Genomic DNA, 22873 nt, shown 5'->3' with positions numbered 1-22873 from the left:
TCCAGACAGCTGAACTTCATTGCCCTTTTTAAAGCAGTAGCAGGTCATTATGTTTTATAGAAAACTTCGTAAAATTCATTATGCAACAGAAATAGATTTTGCGGCAGAAATACATTTATTTATTTTACCAATTTTCTTTCAGCAAGTTAACATTTAGCAGGTTTTTTTACACGCAAACTGGTGCATTTTAAGAAATGACTCTTAACGATCATTCGATCACATCTCGTTAATTACAGCTGCCCCCCAGTGATCTCTGCATCCCTGCTCCCCATGTGCATCAGAAACAGTACTTAGCCCCTTCTTCGGCCAGCTTCTGCACCCTAGTTCTGAATTCAAATCAACTCTTACCTCTTTAACAGCCATTTAATACTGCAGAATAATTCTTTTTACAAATCAAGATTAAAATTATCATACAGTGATACTTGCATGCACCAGTCAATCAGCTTGCATCCTTATTACCCTTATTTTTCTCATTAAAACTTAAAAAAATAATTCTCTACGTACTGTTGATTGTGCACAGCAAGCAGCTACTGCAAATGTGTACTGGAATAAATTCACAGTGCACAATATTCAGTTTTTCTGAATGGAAGTGATTTCAATTTAATCACCAAACTCCCTACTCTTGGATTCCAAGCATGTACATTGTGTTGTCCCTCTGGGATCTCTCTTGGATGTACAAGTTCGGGGCGTGTGTGCTGTAGACACACAGCCTTTGCATACTCCTGCCATCTAGTGTTGAATCCGGATGTTTGCAAGTTGTTTTTCTTTGAAGAAGTTGTTTCCCAAACACAAGGTGAAGTGACTCCCCCTTTCCGTGATGATTCACATGGGCATCAACTCCATTGTTGGATTGTTTTATTTCCGCCATCTGGTTCAGACGTGTAAAGCTGCACTCCGGTTCTAAACCATTCTTCGGATTCCCCTTGGTGCACAATCCACTGTACCCTTGACGGTATTGTTATCATACGTGTTTCCCTATTCTCCGCGTATCAGTTCGCTCGGAAAACTCTCCATCTTCTGCCGGAAACATCGTGTGTGGCCTTCTGGCCTAAACTCATTGGTCCAGCCTCCTGCCGATGGAATGAACTCCGTTTTAATTTTGTCCTTGGTGCTACTCCACGTACCCATGCACCGACCTACATAAAGTCTGCAACTTGTGCCTCTCACTGGAGCACAAGGAACAAAATTGTGAGGCTTGTCGTTCGTTCTGATTGAAAAAGCCTCTTTGGGATCGTCTGGCTCGATGACAAGAAATGCAACGTCAAAGCATCCAAAATACTCCCGATAAATTCGGAGAAGATTCCGATCAAGAAGAAGCGACAGCAGCGGAAGAAGAGTGGGGCTCTCTGTCCCAGAATCGGATTCAGAGCTGGAAATCAAATGCGAGTCCCAAGACGTTCCAGCAGGACAGGGTGTTGTGAGTACTAAAGCCCCTTTACCCCATAAACTCTCTCCCACCTCCACCATCCTATCTGCCTTCAGGCCATGGCCGGCACTGAGAAGTTGTTTTTGATGCCCCGCCCTCAAGCCCGGCATGGAAATAAACAGTTAAGCCTTCCAGCTCGGGATAGAGCCGAGACAGGTTGTCTCCAGGTCTGAAAACTTCTGCACTGAAAGACAAGTCTGGTTCGGAAACAAAACCTTCCGCTTCGAAACACAAGTCTGGTTCGGAGCCGAAATCTTCCTTTTCGAAGGACAAAAAGGACAAGTCCACTATGACACCGAAACCTTCGGTGCCAAAATGGAAAGAAGATCTTCTAACGCCCCCAGAACCAATCCTGGACGTTATGAAAGAAAGATTAGACCCTAAACATTAGAAGTTATATATTAATCCAGGTACTGGACACGTTTTAACTAAAACACCTTCCAAAAGGAAAGTCAGTTCAAAGGACACTGATTACAAGATTCCTCTTAAAAAGAAAAAGGATATGGCTACAAGTCCTATTCACCCTATTTTGCCATCCCCTCCACCTCCACCATCTTCACCATTACTAGAACTGCCAGGCTCAGATCCACTACACATATTACCTCAGGGGTCTCTTCATACACACCCTGGTTTACGGGATGATCAAGATGACGACAATGATCATTTACCAGCAGATTCATGGGATGACTATAATATTGACCCAACCATGGATAATGATCCGGATTTATACCCTGCAAAGCCATCGCCTCCAGAAGATAATGTAGCTTATCAAGAGCTAATTTCAAGGGCACCAACCTATCATGGAGTTGCATTACAAGGAGTCTTTGGATGAAGACTTTTTTTCCGAGACACTAGGGTCTTCACGTTGGACTAGTCAGAGTCTACCCATGTTAAAAGGAATGATGAGACATGCAGATGAGATATTTAAGGACCCGGTTTGTGCCCTCATGTTAACATCTAGAGTTGACAAAAAATATAAACCTCCACCATCTGATCCTGTTTTTATTTAAGAACAGCTTTCCTTACACTCATTAGTAGTCTTTAATGCTCGTAAGAGTGCAAACTCACAAACCTGAGCAGATGCACCGCCCCCATTCAAAGAGTCTAAATTGATCGACGGGTCTGGTAAAAGGGTGGCTGCTCAAGCCGTTAATCACTGGTGCATTGCTAATATGCAGGACTTACTAGCTAGGTATGACACGGCACTCTGGGACGAGATGGAAGGTCCACTTTAACACCTCCCAGAAGAGCACAAACAGAAAGCACAAGAGTTAGTTCAAGAAGGCAAACTCATATCTAATTCCTCCATTAGAAGTGCTTTAGATGCAGCTGACACTGCAGCGAGGAATGTTACCTCCAGCATTTTCCTACGTCGACATGCTTGGCTTAGAATTTTAGGGTTTAAACCTGAGGTCCAGCAGTCTATTTTAAATACCCCTTTTGACAAGCAACATCTTTTCCGACCTCAAGTAGATAAGTGTAAGAAACTCGCTCTATATATACTTCAACAAAATGAGGTATAGTGTATATGAAGTCCAAGTGTCCCCAGAGGTAGGCAGAGGTTAAATTTAGATAGAACCATACTCTCTAATAGTGGTAGCTTGGTCGAGCAGTAAGGCAGTATCAGAGGACAGCGTTAAGCATTTGATGTACACACTCAGTCAGCAAATGAATTCACACACACAAGAACTGAACTCTAGGCCAATTGTGTTTGTATAAAAATATACTGTTGTTTGTTTTTAGAACCAAGCAAGCCTGGTACAGGTAAGCATGACATACTTTTCAGTAATAAGTTACTGGATATAGAACAGTTCGAAAATGCAATAGAAATTGTACTTTGTTTTACAGGGGAGCAGTAGTATGCAACACTTAGCAAATACAGTACATTGAAATGAATAGGCTTTTTCTGTAAATTGCAGGTAAGTTACTTTTTACGTTACTTTTTTAACTCCGTGCTGGATACCTAGATTCAGCACTGGAACATATCCTAGAAACAGGTAAGTAATTACGTTTTGGTTATTCGCATGATTTTTAAAGAATATTTTCAGTTTTCAAAACTCCACACTTAGAAACATTTTTGAGCATAAGAGAGAATTGGAAGCAGCCGGGTCAAAGGAGACTGCACCACCAGAATCAGTCACTAGCAATATGCAATATTGCCCACCTCAAACGATCTGCTGCTTGTAGATCGTAAATATATACTGAAAAATTGATTGGATGAGAGGCAATATGATAAAACAAGTAGTCAAAATGAACAATAGTGTTACAACATAAAACATTCCACGTATGAGTATTTAGTTTCATCCGTCTTTTTATTTTCCTTGTTGCACTTCATAAAAACAGCCAGCCAACTCGTTTCGCCCCAACATGGGCTTCTTCAGGGCTGTAATGCAGTTTTAGGGAAGGAACATAGGCCCTGGGTACCTGATTAGCAGGAGTCCAAGGCACACTTAGTCAAAGACCATCAGCAATTCAGCAAAAAGTGGGGGCATACCATGCAAGAAAGAGGGCACTTTCTCACAATGAAGCCTTGGAAAAGATAAAGAAAGACACAGATGTGGCGCGATCTATGGAGGCACTTCAATCCCCATCAAACAGAGGCTCCTTTCACTTCTCATTTTATACAGGAGGGTCCAAAAGTACATCCTCAGACCCTAACACTTCCTCATATAAGTCAACCACACGCCAACACGTAACTCCCCTTACCCCAATAAACAGTGACTTGCCTACACTTCCCTCTGATCATTTAACACCTGTTAGGGGAAGACTTCAACAATTTCTCCCCATGTGGGTATCCATTACATCAGACAAATGGATGCAGGACGTTATCCGACATAGTTATTGCCTGGAACTCAGCAGCAATCCTCCCAATGTTCCACCTCGCACTCACAAACTCTTGTCAGAGCACCTGCAGCTCCTCAAACAAGAGGTACAGGCCCTTTTAAAAAGAGGAGCTATAGAACCAGTTCTGTTTCAGTACCAAGTTTCAGGAGTTTACTTTCTGTACTTTCTAATCCCCAAAAAGGACGTCTCCTTAAGACCAATTTTAGACTCAAGGACTTTAAATCTGTACATACTGTCAGAACACCTCCACATGGTTACGCTTCAATAGGTGCTTCTGCTTCTACAGAATGGCGATTTTATGTCAACACTGGACTTAAAAGACTCATACTTTCAAATTCCGGTTCACCCAGCACATCGCAAGTATCTGAAATTTTATGATAGCAGGAAAACACTATCAGTTCAAAATACTCCCATTCGGAGTAACTACTGATCCTAGAGTGTTCACAAAATGTTTAGCAGTAGTAGCAGCACATCTCAGAAGACAACAGATTCCATACCTAGACGACAGGCTCATCAAAGCCAGCACACACCAAAAGTGTTTACAGCACACTCAGACTACATTAGACCTACTCTACCAGTTGGGTTTCACGGTCAATGTGCACATGTCTCATCTTCAGCCTTCACAAATACAGTCCTATCTAAGAGCGACTCTAAACACATCCGAAGCTCTAGCCTCTCGCAATGCAGCCAGAATTCTAAATATTCAAACTCTGCTAATACAATTTCAGACCAATGAATACTTAACAGTCAGGACTTTCATGCAACTATTAGGAATGATGGCATCTTGCATTGCAATAGGGCCTCATGCAAGCTTACAGATACGTCCTCTACAAGAATGCTTAGCACGTCAGTGGACTCAATCACAGGGTCAATTAACCGACCTAAGGCCACATGTCTGGAAGTATCATTTTGCGATTACCAATTTGCGATTTTTAAGAACTTGCTATTTGGTAATCGCAAAATGTAATGTAACAAAATAGACAGAAAATAACGATTTCCTAATTGCGATTTCCCTATAAATCGCAAACTCAATTAGGGAATTGCTATTTGTAATTGCGACTTCATTCGTTCCTATGGGCCTCAAAAGACCCATGGGTGAGAATGGTCTTGCATTACCTAAATTGCGATTACCTAATTGGTAATTGCAAATTAGGCAATGCAAAGGCAAGGGTGCCTGGGGGCCTAGGGCCCCCTGAAGCACCCCTAACAAAAAAAGGTGCACATGTAAGGCACACACATGCCCTACACCAAATGGCACTTTTGCACATGGTAACAATCAACTTGAAGTTGATGGTAATACCGTTTAGTAAATGCACAGTTTGCATTAGGAAATGCTTCTTACATGTGCATTAGGGAATCGTAAATTGTGAGTCCCTATTTGCATTTGCAATTTAGGTAATCGCAAAATATTGCGATTACCTAAATTGCAAATGCCTAACTCTTTCATACATTGGAAAGGCCATTTCGCTTTCGCAAATGGCCAAAAATATGCGAATCGCACCATTTGCTAAAGCAAAATAGCTTGATACATGTGGCCCCTAGTGTTGGTAGACAAGCCGCACCCATCGCTCTCTGCAGTGGTGGAACACACAAAACTTATCAAAAGGGCGGCCCTTCATCAACCCCGTTCCACAGATTGTGCTAACGGCAGACACATCTCTCACATTTTGGGGTGCCCATCCACAGAACTTGACAATTCAGGGTCGGTGGGACAACAGCCACAAAAGTCTCCACATCAACTATCTACAGCTTCTAGCTGTGTATCTTGCACTGAAAACGTTTCAGTCTCACCTCATAGGTAACATTGTCTTAGTCCACACAGACAATATGAAAATTATGTACAAAAACAGGAAGGTTACACTATCTGCAACTATCACGCCTCTCTCAGACCATTTGGTGTTCGGCAGTCCATCATAGAATTAATCTTCTGACAGAACACCTCCCAGGAGTGAACAATCAAATTGCAGATCTCCTCAGCAGGATGCAGCAACAAATACACAAGTGGAAACTTCACCCCCAAGTTCTCCTTCCATACTTTCAACAATGGGGATTCCCACAAATATATCTGTTCGCCACAGTGGACAACTCAAAATACCCAAACTTCGCCTCCGGGTGCCCACATCCTCTATCCAAAGGCAATGCCCTATGGATTAATTGGTTAGGGATATTTTCCTTGGCTCCTCTGCCTCTCCGCTCCTTCCGTTTCTGGTTCGGGAGCTCAGGCAAACATCTCTCACACTGATTTTGGTGGCTCCCACATGGGCCAGTCAACCATGGTTCACCACACTCTTGGAACTATCAGTGGTTCCACATCAAAAGCTACATCTCAATTCCAGCCTTCTCACTCAGAACCATAGAGAAATTAGATACCCAAACCCTAAGAAGCTCAATCTAGCTATTTGGCTCCTGAAGTCATAGAGTTTGGATACTTCAATTTGCCGCCAGATTGTATGACTATTATTAAAGAAGCAAGAAAGCCCACCACCAGAGCATGTTATGCAGCAAAATGGAAACAATTTGTTGTATATTGTAATGACAACAATATTCATCTGCTTGACGCCTCTATTCAAAATATAATTTGTTACCTTTTGCATCTACAGCGACCTGGTCTAGCCTACTCATCCATTTGATCACGCCTTGCAGCAGTAGCCACATATTTGCAAAACGCACAACATTTATCTTTGTTAAAAGTTCCAGTAATTAAAGCCTTTATGGTGGGCCTAAAAAGAGTAATACCACCCAAAATTCTTCCTGCGCCAGTTTGGAATCTGAACATTGTGCTTACAAGAACCATGGTCCTCCTTTTGAGCCATTGCACAATTGTCAATTACAGTTTCTTTCATGGAAGGTTGCCGTCCTCTGCGATCAGAGAGTTGGTGAGCTACAAGCATTAACCTTAGAAGAACCCTTCTTTCAACTTCATAAAGATGGAGTAGTTCTTCGCATCAACCCAAAATTCCTTCCAAAAGTGGTTTCTGCCTTTCATATTAACCAGTCAGTTAAGTTACCTCTGTTCTTTCCTCAACCTGACTCAGTAGCAGAAAGAGCTCTTCACACACTTGATGTCAAAAGAGCGTTATTATACTATATTGAAAGAACAAAAGAAAATTCTGTAAGCCAAAGCATCTGTTTGTTGCATTTGCTACACCTCACAAAGGCAATCCTATCTCTTAATCTGATATTTCAAGATGGATTGTTAAAATGAATTCAAACTTGCTATGCTAAAGCTAAAATAACTTTATCTATACTTCCTAGAGCGCATTACACTCGAAAAATAGGAGCATCAATGGCCTTTCTAGGTAACATTCCTATAGCTGAAATCTGTAAAGCAGCAACATGATCCACACCACACACATTTACCAAACACTATTGTGTGGATGTGTCAGCATGTCGACAAGCCAATGTAGAGCAAGCACTGCTAAAGACACTTTTTCAAACAAGTGCAACACCTACCGGTTAGCCACCGCTTTGGGAGAATACTGCTATATAGCCTATGCAAAGCATGTGTACCTACAGCACATATGCCTCGAATGGATCATGTTACTTACCCAGTAAGCATCTGTTCTTGGCATGTAGAGCTGTAGATTCACATGCACCCTCCCACCTCCCTGGGCACCTGTAGTTGTTGCAGTTCTCATTATTTACATTACATACGCATGGATATCTCTGTACTACACTTACTCTATTCTCACCCTCTTGTGGGAAAATAATCTAACGATGGAGTCAATGCCCATTCGCATGTCACCGAAAGGAAGAGTCACTTTACCCTGTGACTGGTAAAGGACGTCTTCGAAGAAAAACAACTCGCAAACATCCTGACCCAACATTAGATGGCAGGAGTATGCAAAGCCAAAAACGGATGCTTACTAGGTAAGTAACATTATCTTTATTGTTGCTTTGGTATACACTTCTTTTTCTTCTTCAAGGCCTGTGTCTACTACCTTATCTGCTCCAATACACAGCTGAAGTCCTGTTTCAATTTCCCTGTAGGCAGTTCCAAGTTCTGTATTAAAACAACATACAGGTACATCTCCGTTAACATAATGTTTTTAACAATTTAGAATATTATGTTTGGTTTTTAAATGCAGGAACTATTGGACCTTGCCAGACAAAATGGCCCCAACATGGAGATCAAAAGAAAGCGTGTGCCACCTACAAGTATTTCGGAAGAGAGAGAGAAACGGACCCAAAACCGGTACTTGAAGATTCTGCGGGAAATTAAGGATGAGTGTGGGGACAGCACCCTGTCCTCTGAAGAAGAAGGTAATTACATTTTCTCGAATTGAAATTATGCGCCATTCTCAGGGAGTCCTAGTCAGTTCTTTATCAGTTGGCCAGCAGTTAATGAGACCAGATGATTGACAACAGCTGTTCTCTTTTTTTAGAATTCATGTGTGAGCAACTCTTTTAATGGTGTTTGCAAGAAGAAATAATAGTTTGCTTCTGATAAGTTATTTTTGTTCTCTCAATTGTATTGTTTTTTTTGTTTCATTGGCCTTACTGTAAATGATTCATTGTTCTTCAAGCTTTGTAGTGTTTTCACAAGTCATTTTACCCTTTCATATTCTTTCTAGATTATTTGTGTGTATATCTATCTATCTATCTATCGATATTACCTACTGGCGGTCGCCAGGTAGGTATAGTTAGGACCTATTTTCCATAGGAAATTTGCAACATTCTATTCCCAATAACTTTGGTGCCGATTGACGAATCATCGCGAAATTTTCAAAACTTTTGGCCAGCTCCGGTCCGCTCCGATCCTGAAAGTCTCGGGATGATTTCTATAGTGGGGGCCGAGAAAAAAGGGGGGTCCCAAAACGTGTTTTCCCCATGCAATTTCCCATAGGACCTTTAGCCGCAGCTACAGCCCGAACTGCTGAACGGAATTACGCCAAATTTGGCAAAGAGGTAGTCCTCAATTCTGACTCGTGCCTTTTGCTTAAATGGTTTAAATATGTTCAGTAGTTCCTGAGAAAATCCCAATTAAAAGTACATATATATCTATGGTCTCAGAGAATCCGCGTACCGTAAGTGCACCCAGCGTGCACCCTGCCGTGCACGAGCTGTATTCTAATTGGCTGTCAACACTCCAAATCAGGAAGTGTTGGCAGCCATCTTGTGCCTCGGTAGAACCGAGGCACAAGAAACCTAAAAAACAAACATGCAAAACGCAAAAAGGGGGCAGGGTAGAAGCACCCTGACCCCCTAGGCCTGCTCAGGGGGTCCCACAAGGACCCCCAATTTTTTATTTTTTTAAATCGGCAAAATCCGCTCAGGGTGCGCGGATCTTGCAGATGAAAAAAAAACGAAGCCTGGGCTCCCGTGCTATATTACTTATTAGCTCCCGGAGGGCCAAATCCCAGGGGCAATAACATAGTTTAAGGGGGGGCCCGGGGCTTTATTATAAATTGTGCGGGGGAGCTCATAGCCCCCCCAGCCCTGGGGACCGCCACCCCCCGGGGCTTTATTTTAATTAAAAAACCTGTGGGGGGGGGGCTTGAGCCCCCACCACACGCCCCGGGGACCTCCACCTCCCCGGTGCACTACATTTTTCATTTGGGGGTCCGTTATGGACCCCCAAGCCCCGGGGACCACCACCCCCGGGGCTTTTCAAATGATGGGAAGGGGGCCGCGCGGACCCCCTCCTGGAGCCCTTGATGGCCCTGGGGACCGCCACCCCCCAGGGCCGGCTCCTGCAGTGTCCCGGGGTCCTCACCCCCGGGACACTGCCGTTTGCAACGACAGGGCAGGAGCCTAGTGGCTCCCGCCCTGTCATTGCATACTACTTTGTATTTAGAAGAGAGAGCAGGAAACCTGCTCTCTCTTCCAAATAGCAAAGCAGATTGCTTTTCCACATGGGGAGCCGCATGTTAGCTGCTCCCCACATGGGGAGCAGCATGTTAGCTGCTCCCCATGTGGAAAAGCAATGCCGGCTTCCGCAGGATGCGGGGAGCCGGCTGGGACCGTGGGGGGATTGGGGACCCCCCACGGTCCCCAACGGAGTGGGCCAGCCCTGGGGGATGGGTTCCCCGAGGCCATAAGTGGCCCGGGAGGGGGGGCCACGCGGGCCCCCGTCCCAAAATGAATTTTTTTTTAAAAAAGGGGGCGGCCCCGGGGATGGGGTCCCCGGTGTCATAAGTGGCCACAGGAGGGGGGCAAGGCAGCCCCCCTCCAAATAAAAAAAAAAAATAATAATAAAAAATGGCCCATGCCCCAGGGGATGGGGTCCCCGGGGCAGATTACGGCCTTCGGGAGGGGGGCCACGCGGCCCCCTTCCTGATTCTAACATTTTTTTAAAAAGAATTGGGGGCAGGCCCTGGGGGATGGGGTCCCCAGGGCCAAAAAATTAGAATAAGAAGGTGGGCTACACAGCCCCCCTTCTTAAAAATATAAATACATTTAAAAAAATGGGATCGTGGACGGAGGCCATGCCCCCTCATTGCATCACTCCGCAAACGCGCCCCCTGGCGCGTTTGCAGAGGAGGAACAAATTTCCCTTGAATACTGGGGGTCCCTGGGGGCCAACTAGCCCACCAGGGACCTCCAGTATGCACCAGGGAGCTGTGTTGCAGAGGGGTGTTATGAGGCCACGCCCCTTTTTACACCTCTCTGCAACACAGCTCTGTTGCACTTACTGGAGGTAGCTGTTGGGCTAGTTGCACCCCAGGGACCCTCAGTATTCAAGGGGAGTTAATCCCCAACTTAAAACGCGCCACGTGGCGCGTTTGCACAGTGGTGAAGGGAGGGGGCGGGGCCTGAGTTCACATGTGTGCAATCACACCCTGTGGCGCGATTAAGTTGGGGAATTAATTCCTTGTCAATACTGAGGGTCCCTGGGGGCCAACTCCCCCACCAGGTACCTCCAGTAAGCGCCATGGAGCTGAGTTGGAGAGTGTTGTAAAAAGGGGCGTGGCCTCTGAACACCTGTCTGCAACGCAGCCTCTTGGCGCATACTGGAGGTATCCGGTGGGCTAGTTTGCCCCCAGGGACCCACAGGATTGAGGAGGAATTAATTCTCTATCTTAAAACGCGCCAGAGGGCATATTTGCACACATGTGAACTCAGGCCCCACCCCCTCCCTTCACCACTGTGCAAACGCGCCCCGTGGCGCGTTTTAAGTTGGGGAATTAATACTCTTTCAATACTGAGGGTCCCTGAGGGCCAAATAGCCCAACAGGTATTTCCATTATGTGCCAGGGAGCTGCGTTGCAGACAGGTGTTCAGAGGCCACGCCCATTTTTACACCTCTCTGCAACGCAGCTCCCTGGCGCATACTGGAGGTACCTGCTGGGCTAGTTGGCCCCCAGGGCACCTCAGGATTGAAGAGGAATGAAGTCCCCATTTTAAAACGCGCCACAGGGTGTGTTTGCACGCATGTCACCTCAGGCCCTGCCCCCTTCCTTTACCATTGTGCAAACGTGCCCTGTGGTGCATTTTAAGTTGAGGAATTAATTCTTCTTCAATTTTAAGGGGTCCCTGGGGGCCAACTAGCCCACCAGGTACCTCCAGTATGTGCCAGGGAGCTGCGTTGCAGAAAGGTGATCAGAGGCCACGCATCTTTTTTTACACCTCTCTGTGGCGCTTACTGGAGGTACCGAGTGGGCTAGTTTGACCTTAGGGACCCTTCGGATTGAAGGGGACTTAATCTCTCAACTTAGAACGGTGACAGGGCGCGTTTACACAATGGTGAAGCGAGGGGACGGGGCCTTACGTGATGTGTGCAAACACACCCTGTGGCGCGTTTTAAGTTAGGGAAAAAATTCCACTTCAAACCTGGGGGACCATGGGGGCCAAGTAGCCCACCAGCTGCTTCCAGGAAGCGCCACTGCGCTGCGTTGCAGAGAGGTGGTGCAGACCGTGCCCCTTTTGACATCTCTCTGCTATGCAGCTCCGTGTCGCTTACTGGATGTACTATGAATTCCGATTTACTCACCTGTTATCAGGAGCGACCTCAGTGCTGCATCTTTAAGCCCAGTACTGATCCTGAAAAGTAATTCTAACCATACTTACCAGTAACTTGAATTTCCTTCCATAGGCTAACATTGACTGGTTTCACTTGGAAATTCTTCTGTGTGTGGAGTTTTGGAACTTTACAATTTTCACCTAAAATCATCCGAAGAACGAATTCCAATTTATTCACCTGTTATCAGGAGAGAACCCAGTGCTGCATCTTTTAGCCCAGCACTGACCCTGAAAAGTAATTCTAACCGTACTTACCAGTAACTTGTATTTCCTTCCATAGGAATCAATTGTCTGGTTTTCAGCAGAAAAGTTTCTAAGTGTCTATTTTACAAAACTAAAAAAAAAACGAAAAAATCGCCTGTATGACTTAAACGCATTCTTTCAACTGTTTACAGGAGATGCACCAGTGCTGGATCCAGGGTCTACCACTGAGTAAGAAAAAGTAATGATAACACTACTTACCTGCTAAGTGAATTTCCTTCCATAGGGTAACATTGACTAGTTTCACTTGAAAATTCTTCTAAGTGTGGAGTTTTGGAACGTTAAAATATTCCTATAAAATCAGCAAAACTACGAATTCCGATTTACTCACCCTTTATCAGGAGAGACCTCAGTGCTGCATCTTTTAGCCCAGCACTGACCCTGAAAAGTAATTCTAACCGTACTTACCAGTAACTTGTATTTCCTTCCATAGGAATCCATTGTCTGGTTTTCAGCAGAAAAGTTTCGAAGTGTCTATTTTCACAAACTAAAAATATTCCTTAGAAATCGCCTGTATGACTTAAACTCATTCTTTCAACTGTTTACAGGAGATGCACCAGTGCTGGATCCAGGATCCACCACTGAGTAAGACAAAGTAACGATAACACTACTTACCTACTAAGTGAATTTCCTGCCATAGAATAACATTGGTGATTCTATGTGAAAAAATTTCTAAAAGTGTCAACTTTTAAAATACAATAATATTCTTTAAAAATTACTACTGTAACCAAAACGTTTTTGCTCAATTGTTTACAGGAGATGTCCAAGGACTGAATGTAGGATCCAGTCCTGTGGTTAGACAAGTAATCCATAAAGTAACTAATTGCATTTAACTAGAAATTTACATTGAGCTCAATGGTGCATTGTGTTTGAAATTGTGTTGCCCATCGGAACAACTGTAACTACTGTACTTAAAAGTCTGTTGCCTATTTGCAAAGTATTTAAACTAAAGTAATTCATTCTGAGAAAGTATATTTTGTAATGTAATGTATAATGTAATTTAAAAAATAAAATATCAAAAAATAAATAGTTTAAAAAATGTAGTTAATCAGTATCAAATAACTATAACAATTAATACATTAAAAAATTGTCATTTACAAAACCTTTGAAATTCACTGAATAAAAAATAGGTTTGAGACATGTTATAGTTAGGAATTAGCATTTAAAAAACCTTTGAAATTCACTGAAAAACCCATAGGTTTCAGGCCTGATATAGTTAGGAATTAGCATTTAAAAAACCTTAGAAATTCACAGAAAAAACCATAGGTTTTAGGCGTGTTACAGTTAGCTGGACATTTCACTCGTACAAAACCATTGAAATTCCTCCGATATAGTTAGTTGTACTAACTACATCTCGCGCCCCCGCAATCCACTGCTGATAATGTCACATACTACATCATTCATGACATGGTCAGTGACATCACTGATGACATCTCAAATGACATCACTGATGACATCATCCACGTGACAATTAGATACACCTCATCATACACTAGTATAACCTTTCATCACTCACTGTAAAATACAGAGTGCCATATTTGAATCCATTGACACACCAATACAAGTTTCTAAACACCCACTCAGTGATTCCTAGATCTATACACACATCTAATCACTTACCTATAGATTCACTCATACATGCTGTCAAAGATCGATAGAACACTATCAAATATACTTATACACCTATATCGATCACCTACATTTGAGATGTCATCAGTGATGTCATCAGTGATGTCACTGACCATGTCATGAGTGATGTAATATGTGACGTCATCAGCAGTGGTTAGCGGGCGCGCGAGTTAAAGTTAGCTGAACTAACGGGGGAATTTCAATAACTATTTGCAATAAATAACGTCTGTAAATCTTGCTGCTTAAGCACGTACACCAAAATAATATCTGTCAAACAAGTCCACAATTGTTACCTGTACCTTTCCTTGAGGCCAAATGGTAATTTTAAAATCCTTTGTAAGTGAAATATCCAATGTTAATTCTATAAAATTGAAATAATGGTTTCTTCAGATGCTGGAATTTGTATCTAAAATTTTGGTTTTAGAAAAATTAAGTAAAAATGTGGTAAATCATAAGGCAAACGTTGCTTGAAAATTAATTGAGAATCATTACACTGTGTCCATCCTTTTTCACATTTAAGATAAAATGTGTAATGACCAGAAGTTATAGAAGGTCCATCATGAAAAATAATTGCAACTGCAACAAAAGTTTTACCTGATATTGATAATTGATTTCCTACAAACTTCTTTAGTAAAGTTTCCATTTTAGTTCCATCTGCTCTACAACGTTGCATCATTAAAATTACATACTGTCCATATTTATGTAAAAATAATGTTGATAACATGTCTGATTTACATTGAGAACATTCCATGTTGTGATTTGCATCTTTAACTAATTTACTAAAAGTCACTGTTTTACTCTCTGGTAATGTTAAATATATGAACCTTTCAGAATCAACATTACTGCTGCATGTGTTCATACAGTTTTCACAACAATGTTCCCATTTATATGAGACACCTAATATATTTTCTATTTCTACCCCTTCATCTTCCAGTACCATAAGCATATACATCAAGAATTCCTGTGCATCTTGCTGGACATCTTGTGTAAACTGTGTACATCCAGAACATTCATCTAAAAGATTTCTAACATCAGATGCACTTTCTGTTTTAGTTTTATCATTACTCAGCTTCTCATAAAGGAGACTCAGCAGAGAACAGAATCTTTTTTCATGATTTAGTATTATCTGCTCTTGCAAAATTTGAAGATAAAATACAACATTGAGCACTACATTTGCGTAGCAGTTGACACCAGAGCTATTTTCAAAATGACAACCAACAACCTCTTCAACACTGTCCTTTTTTTTTTGCTTGCAGTCACATCACTCTCTTTTTGTTTTCTCTTCTGTACATCCTCATTACAGATATTCTCAATTCTCCTTTTCCGACAAACAACAAGTTTTTCAAACACAGGATACTGACCTAAATGAGGAGCATAGCTTCTTCTTAATCTATTATACTCCTTTACACAGTTTGCATCAGCACTTACTTTTGAGTCATCAAAGTCTATCATGAATAAACCAGATATTTTTTTCACGCGTGACAAAGCAACATATGCCATACCTTCTTTAAACACAGTAGATCCAATGTTTACAAATGCACTATCTACAGTTAATCCTTGAGATTTGTGAATAGTTACTGCATATGCTAGAGAAAACGGAAACTGCTTCCTACGTACATATAAGTCTTTCACAAGCAAGAAACGAACTGAACAACGACAAATGTCTTTAACCTCTTCAATCTGATCTAATTTTATTTGTAAAAATTCAATTCCAACTTTTTTCTGGTAATTAACAAAACCGACAACTTTACCCATAGCTCCGTTCACTAAACCTTTCTCTACATCCAAATTACGTCTTAAAATTACTCGACAGTTCATACATACATAAAGATTCTTTTCTAAACCGGCTGTTTTCGAGATGTTTTTCTCTAGAGAATCCAATTTATTTGTCAATTTGTTTGTCAATATAATAGTTATTCCTTCATGTTGTATTTTATCCACAGCTTCCAGTTTGACAATCTCTTCATTTTCCAATTTCAAAAGTTCTTGATTGAATATAGAGCATTCATGTAGTGTTGGCATTAAGCAGATTACAGTATTTTTTCCAGCAATGTTCTTGTATATTTTCTCTGGAACTATTTGTTCTCTTGGAAACACATTACATAGCAATCGACTCTGTAAAGCTTTTCTGCCATGTTCTGTGATAGTCCAATTCTGATATCTTTGAGAATACTTGCATAATCCTCATCATTGGCTTGCCGCATATTGGTAATGAGTTCATTATACTCAAAGTAAGTCCAAATATTCACATTACCTATACTTCCTAATGACTTTTTCGTGTCTTCATGTGTAAGGATTTGAAATACTGGTTGTCCTTTAACTGGAGTAAGCTGCAGAAGATCCCCAAAAACTATAACATGTTTTCCTCCAAATAGCACGTCATAGTTTGTCTTTAGAATTTGCTGCATTCTTAAATGCACAAAGGCAAGCATTAAGTTTGATACCATGCTTACCTCGTCAATGATGAGAACTTTCATTTTTTTCAATACTCTTGCAACTTCAAAACATGCTTCTCCTGTTAGCTTGTGGTATTGTATTTTGTTCTCGTGCTCTACTGGTAGCATTAGCAAATAATGGAGGGTAATTCCTTTTATGTTATATGCTGCTAACCCAGTTGGAGCAGTAACAACACAAGACAAAGTTGAATCTGTTTTTTGCTGTAGGTAGCTTCTAATTACTTTAATCAAGAAACTTTTTCCAGTTCCGGCTTGTCCACTCACATACATTCTGATTGGTTGAAACGATGTGCATGAGCACTCTTTATTTTCATGTAGTAATCCGTGATCAATTTTTTTTCTGACTTCCTCATAAATTTGTTGTTGTTCATCATTCAGTTGTTGTTCCATATTTGGTAAGTTTATTAAATCTTCCTGTGCTTGATTCATAGCTGTTTCGACTTCAGTCATTGCTATTGCAGCTTCATTTTCTACAATTGGTTGTCCTAGAGGATCTTGACTGAACGTCCCAGAACTTTGACTGTCTTGAGAACTGTCTCTAGCTACTTCAGCTGCAATTGTTGTTTCTTGTTCAATTTCTTCATTGAACATTTGAACATAAGTTGAGAAAGTACTGCATTCTATGCTATCTTTGCAAGCATTAAAGGAATCTTCATAGCTCTGAAAATCTCCAAGTAGTTCGTCCTCTGAACGCCATGGTTTAAACAGCTGTAAAAGTGCCAAGTAGTAAAATTCCTTTTTGTCAGTAGTGTCACAACTCGGCTTCCGGTGATTAATCAAACTTCCTTTTGTTTGTTTTACCAAACATCCTTCCTCACCAGTGACTTTATATTTTCCATTGTTGATGTCTTCTGTGGTATTCCGTTTATAAATGTAGTTCTGCAGCACTTCATATAGACACATGTTCTCAAGATGATGACTTCTTTGTGGGTAATATGTGTCCAACATGTTTGTTCTTAAAATGTCTGTACTTTCAGGTTCATACTCTGCTAAATATTCAATTTCTCGAACAGATTTCAGTACCCGATTTCTCATTCCTGCAAGGCCTAAACTTACCCAAATGATTCTTCTGGATTTGGAGTACAGACTTGCAGATGATAACCTATCTGAGCATTCGTAGGATCCAATTTCTCGATGCGATAACATCTTTAAACTGAAACTGTATAGCTTTTTACTGACCGTCTTCTCGTGAGAAATCTCTTCCCACATTTCTTTCAATTCTGTTTTCTCAGATTTAGTGATGTAAGATGTGACATACCGAGCAACAGCAATAGAATTGTCAGCTACATACTGTATTTCCATGTTAGCATTCCACATGGATAAAATGACTGGGTTGTAGTCATTTAAATATTTTGACTCTTCTTTTCTTCTTGGGTTGTAGGTATTCTTAGGCGATTTTCTTGTAATAGTATGTCGCACAGCTGACATAAAACTGTTTACTCTTCCTTTTGAAAGAACAGGTCGTGGAAATCCAAATCGACATTTTGTGTAGAATTTATCTTTACTCTTGTACTTTCGTCGACAGTATTTTCCACACCGATGTCTTTGGGAACGTAAAACTTGCTCTTTTAAGTTTTTTTCTTCTGTGCTTTTAGGTATAGCACATGTTGCATATTCTTCAATGAAAGATAAAACTGGATCATCAGAATCTGTTCCAAATTTTGGGGCATCCTTGATCCACAACAGCATATGAATATGAGGAGCACCTCTTGCTTGGTACTCTTTTCTCCAAAAGAAATCCACAACTTCTCCAAGAGGTGGATTTTTTTTATTGCAGATGAAAGACATCATAGCCTCAAATCTATGATTGAAATATCTGCAAACATTAACCGGATCCAATGAGCACAATTCTCCTGCTGTCTTGTATTGGATGTTTTCAATATTTAAATTTGCCTCTAGAAGAAAATCCAGTAAATCATCCCAAGCGTACTCAGCACAGCTTAGGGTAAGGAACCATGTAGGAGTTCCTAAATTCCGTGACATACATTTCAATTCTCCATGGCGTCGGTACCAATATTCATTAGTTCCTCGCTGACAAGCCATCAAATTTATCAATTGAGATTCCAAATGATCATCTCGCTGTTGCACTTTGTTCATAAAATCCTTTGCAGACACATTACGTAGATGTACTCCAGTTTTTAATATGTGATTTACTGCATAAGATAGTGCAGACAAGTCACTTTCAAATAAAAGATGGAAAAATATGGAATACTTTGACGAAATCTTGGATCTTCTGCATATAACCTTGTAGTCCGATACTCAGAAGCAGGAATCTGTACTGGACGTTCATCATATCGTCCACCTTTTCCTGTAGGAAACAGCTGGGGAAAACAACGAGCTTCCAAGCTCTCCTCCCATACACTCACGGGAGTTCCTTGTGCTTTTTTCATCTGAAACAGATCAATAGTGTTTCCCATAACTTCTTTAGAATGATGAGGATGTATGCTGAAATGTTCATACATTTCTTCTTCTTTTGACTTATCCACTTTTTCAATTTGCCCAGCTGGTATTCCTGAGTCTGCTAGAAAAACTTCTTCATCTTCATCCATATAAATTGTTTCATACCATTTATTATTTCTTTTCAAATATAAATTTGCTCTTTGTACTTTTCGTACATCTACCAGCTCCTGCCAAATTTTCTTATTCTTTGTTGGTACTCCATTAACCAGAATCACTAATGGTTCAGTTTCCAATCTATCTGCATCAATTGTTTCCATTTTTTTTTTCAAATCCAATGGCTAATAGACAACTCTTCCTTTTAAACCTCTTTGTAAATCCGAAGGAGGTAATTTACCTGTTTTTGGCTCCATACGCACTATGGTCTGAAACGGATGGACACATTGAATGAGTATAGACTCATACGTATTTAAATCAGAAAGTTCTGCTGGAATATCAACCAATTCTAAATTATTATGTACAGCTCTGGCTGGCATTCTATTTTCTTCTAACTTGTTATAACAGTATTTACAAATACGCTGATCTTCACCCAAATCAAAACTATTTTCCAGAAATATATATGTTGCAAAATCCTTCCACTTATAATTATCTTCTTTTTCACTTTTTTTATACAGATCAACATTTCTTGTTTGAATTTTATAATGACTTCTCCGGCAACAAATACAAGTAATATTTGGTCTTTCATTAGAGATGATAGCAAATTTTGTCATTTCATCTTCAAACTTTTTACTAACAGTGAGTTCTACATTCTCTTCCACATTTTCCTCAATAACTGTGTCATTTCCTGCACTTTCTTGCTCTGGACCAAAGTAACAAAACTGAATATCATCAGTAACCTTCACTACATCTGATACAGATCCACGGAACAGAGCACTATTCAACTCGTTTAACTTTAGTGCTGGACTTCTAGCAAAATACAATGTTCTCACAAACTTTCTCATTTCAGTATGATTAACAGCCAGCATCCTAAAATGGTGAAAAACACTTTGGCAAACTTTCCTAGATAGACAAGCAAGAGAATGTCCTTGCAAACCAGTATTCTCTCTCACTCTGCACGGGTCTAGTCTTTGAAGCACCTTAATCTTCTGTTTAACACTCTTTTTACTATATTCTCTTAGGAAGTCACGTAATTTATCAATAGATTCCTGTCGCACAGTGCAAATACTACTACAATTCCAAGTGTACACTGGGGCTTTAGGATGTCTCCCCATAACCTCATCGGCTAACACTTCTTCCTCATTTCTTGGAACCATTTTCTCCTTTTCCATTACACAACCATCTTTAACTTCATAAGCTCGACCATTGGTGTCAACTGCATGCAACAAACTATTACTTTGAAGATAACTCTCTTCATTAAAAAATGGCTCAGTACTTGAACTATGCCTCCATTCTCCTAAGAACACTTTACAAAAGTTATTTTTTTTCACTACTCTCTTCCTTTTGCTTTGTGACTTCATTGCTTTGACTAATTTTTCTAATCTACGCATCCTGTTCAAAATTAAAATGAATAGTTTTCGTTTTATTTCCAAAGCCTTAGCAACAATTGTTTCAATATATTTCTTTTTTTTATAAAATTTTGTTTTCTTCTTATATTTTTTCACATCCTTTAGCAAATTTAACATCACTCTTCTCTGAAACATTTGTCTACGAATGTTTTTAAAATCTATTTTTCGTGTTAAGTCACTCTTTCTTACTTCTGATTCAACATTGGCTTTTCGTATTTTCTGTCGACTCTGTTGTTGTTTTGTACTTGAAACACTATTTGCAGTGGATATATTCTTAACATTTTTTCTTTGTTTGAAGATATTTAAAAAAAAATCCTTAGTCTGCTTACCAGAAGACTTTTTCTTTTTTCCAATATGAGGTTCTTCAACTATTTTTTTTGGTCCAGTTTTCTTCAAATATAGATGTTGTTGCTGTTCTTTTCTCTTTCTTTTCAAATCCTATCATATGACCTGTCCCTTTCCTACAACTGCAAATCTGACAGGACAAGAGCAACATGTATAAAATCTCTAACATCAATTCCTGTGTGCACACAGACTCATGGTGTGATTATAGGCAAAAAACGATTTTGGTTTGGCAATTTCAAAGTATATTTACTACTGTGGAAGAGTAAGTGATAATTACTATGGCAGCCTGACACATTTTCCTTATATTTTAGAGAGGCAGAAAAGAGTACATGTCCTAACAGCTACTTGAGACCATCAGCATGTGTTACAGGGTGAGTGATTAGAGTAGAGCAAAGGAAATGAGCCTTGGTGACGTTGAATGTGTTAGCATTACACACTGCTATCTGAAATACCACACAGAGCTGAATAGTAAGCATGAGAGTGCAGGAGAAGCACCTTTCTGTGTGCTAAGAGCGTGCGTCTGGAGACCGTGTATTGTCAGGTGCAACACAGATCTGCATGTCCGCTTGCACAACTGCATGAAGACTGCAGACATGTATGTAAGACTACATGTGTGGTAAAGGTTAATTGGACTTTTGAACATGTAAAAACTACCTCACCCATTGCGGGAGTGGAAGGAAAATGTACCATGCTAATTTCAAATGTGTTAGCATTTGCCTCTCATTTGTGAGAAAGTGATTTCTGGTAAATGCTAACCATCACAGTTCTTGAAAACAAGCTCCCCCTTTCCTGCGAGTGCAAGTCTAACGGAGCAAGAGCAACACAGATTAATTCTCTGAGAAGAATTCATGTGTGCACACAGACTCATGGTGTGATTCTAGGCACAAAATAGTATCCCTGGGTGATACCAGTACACCTTAACTTATGGTGAAGACCTACTCCATAATATCTTTCAAGTTCAAGGCACTTAAATATCTTCCTTAACACAACTTTATAAGTGGAAGGAAAATGTACCATGCTATTTTCAAATGTGTTTGAAAGTGATTTCTGCTGAATGCTAACCATCACAGTTCTTAAAAACAAGCTGCCCCTTTCCTGCGAGTGCAAGGCTAACAGAGCAAGAGCAACACGAATTAAATCTCTGAGAAGAATTCCTGTGTGCAGACAGACTCATGGTGTGATTCTAGACACAAAGCATTATTTCAGGGTGATACCAGTACACCTTAACTTATGGTGAAGACATACTCCATAATATCTTTCAAGTTCAAGGCACTTAAATATCTTCCTTAACATAAAAAGTAAAACACAACTTTTAAACTGGAAACAAAATGTACCATGCTAATTTCAAATGTGTTAGCATTTGCCTCTCATTTGTGAGAAAGTGATTTCTGCTGAATGCTAACCATCACAGTTCATGAAAACAAGCTGCCCCTTTCCTGCGAGTGAAAGTCTAACAGAGCAAGAGCAACACGAATTAAATCTCTGAGAAGAATTCCTGTGTGCACACAGACTCATGGTGTGATTCTAGGCACAAAACAGTATTCCTGGGTGATACCAGTACACCTTAACTTATGGTGAAGACATACTCCATAATATCTGACATGTTCAAGGCAGTTAAATATCTTCCAAAACATAAAATGTAAAACGCAACTTTAAAAGAAGAATCACATTTCTGTTATTTATATCCAAATACACCACATACATCCCCTCTCAAATTCATAACTCACCTTTTAAAAGTAGTTAGTTGAGAAAGAAATGTGCCACTCACACAGCAGATTATCAGAGCCAGAATCTCTGAACTGTACACCTCTCAGCAGAACCAGTAAATGGCAATGTTTCCCTCTCTTTTTTCACACATATACATGTTAACTTCAAATCACAGTGTTTCCCACATTTTTTCAAATGGAATCAAACATTTCTATTGGTTGCAAATTTCAACCCTTTCAAAATGATCCCTTCCCCCAACATGACTTCTGCCTGCTACCATA

The 22873-nt window shown here is 40.6% G+C and overlaps 1 protein-coding gene across 1 annotated transcript in view; it reads left to right on the top strand.

Annotated features, from left to right (window-relative positions):
* Nucleotides 1-22873, top strand: part of NFRKB (nuclear factor related to kappaB binding protein) — a 627787-nt gene that overhangs the window by 81898 nt on the left and 523016 nt on the right. The window contains exon 5 of the mRNA XM_085647204.1: nt 8359-8533. Within this exon, the coding sequence (XP_085503330.1) occupies nt 8359-8533 (175 nt within the window). The remainder of the gene's footprint in view (nt 1-8358; nt 8534-22873) is intronic.

This window comes from Triturus cristatus, chromosome 3_2 (assembly GCF_964204655.1).
Source record: "Triturus cristatus chromosome 3_2, aTriCri1.1, whole genome shotgun sequence".
NCBI lineage: Eukaryota > Metazoa > Chordata > Amphibia > Caudata > Salamandridae > Triturus > Triturus cristatus.
Note: the sequence above shows the minus strand (reverse complement) of the source record. Positions and strands in the feature narration are given on the sequence as shown.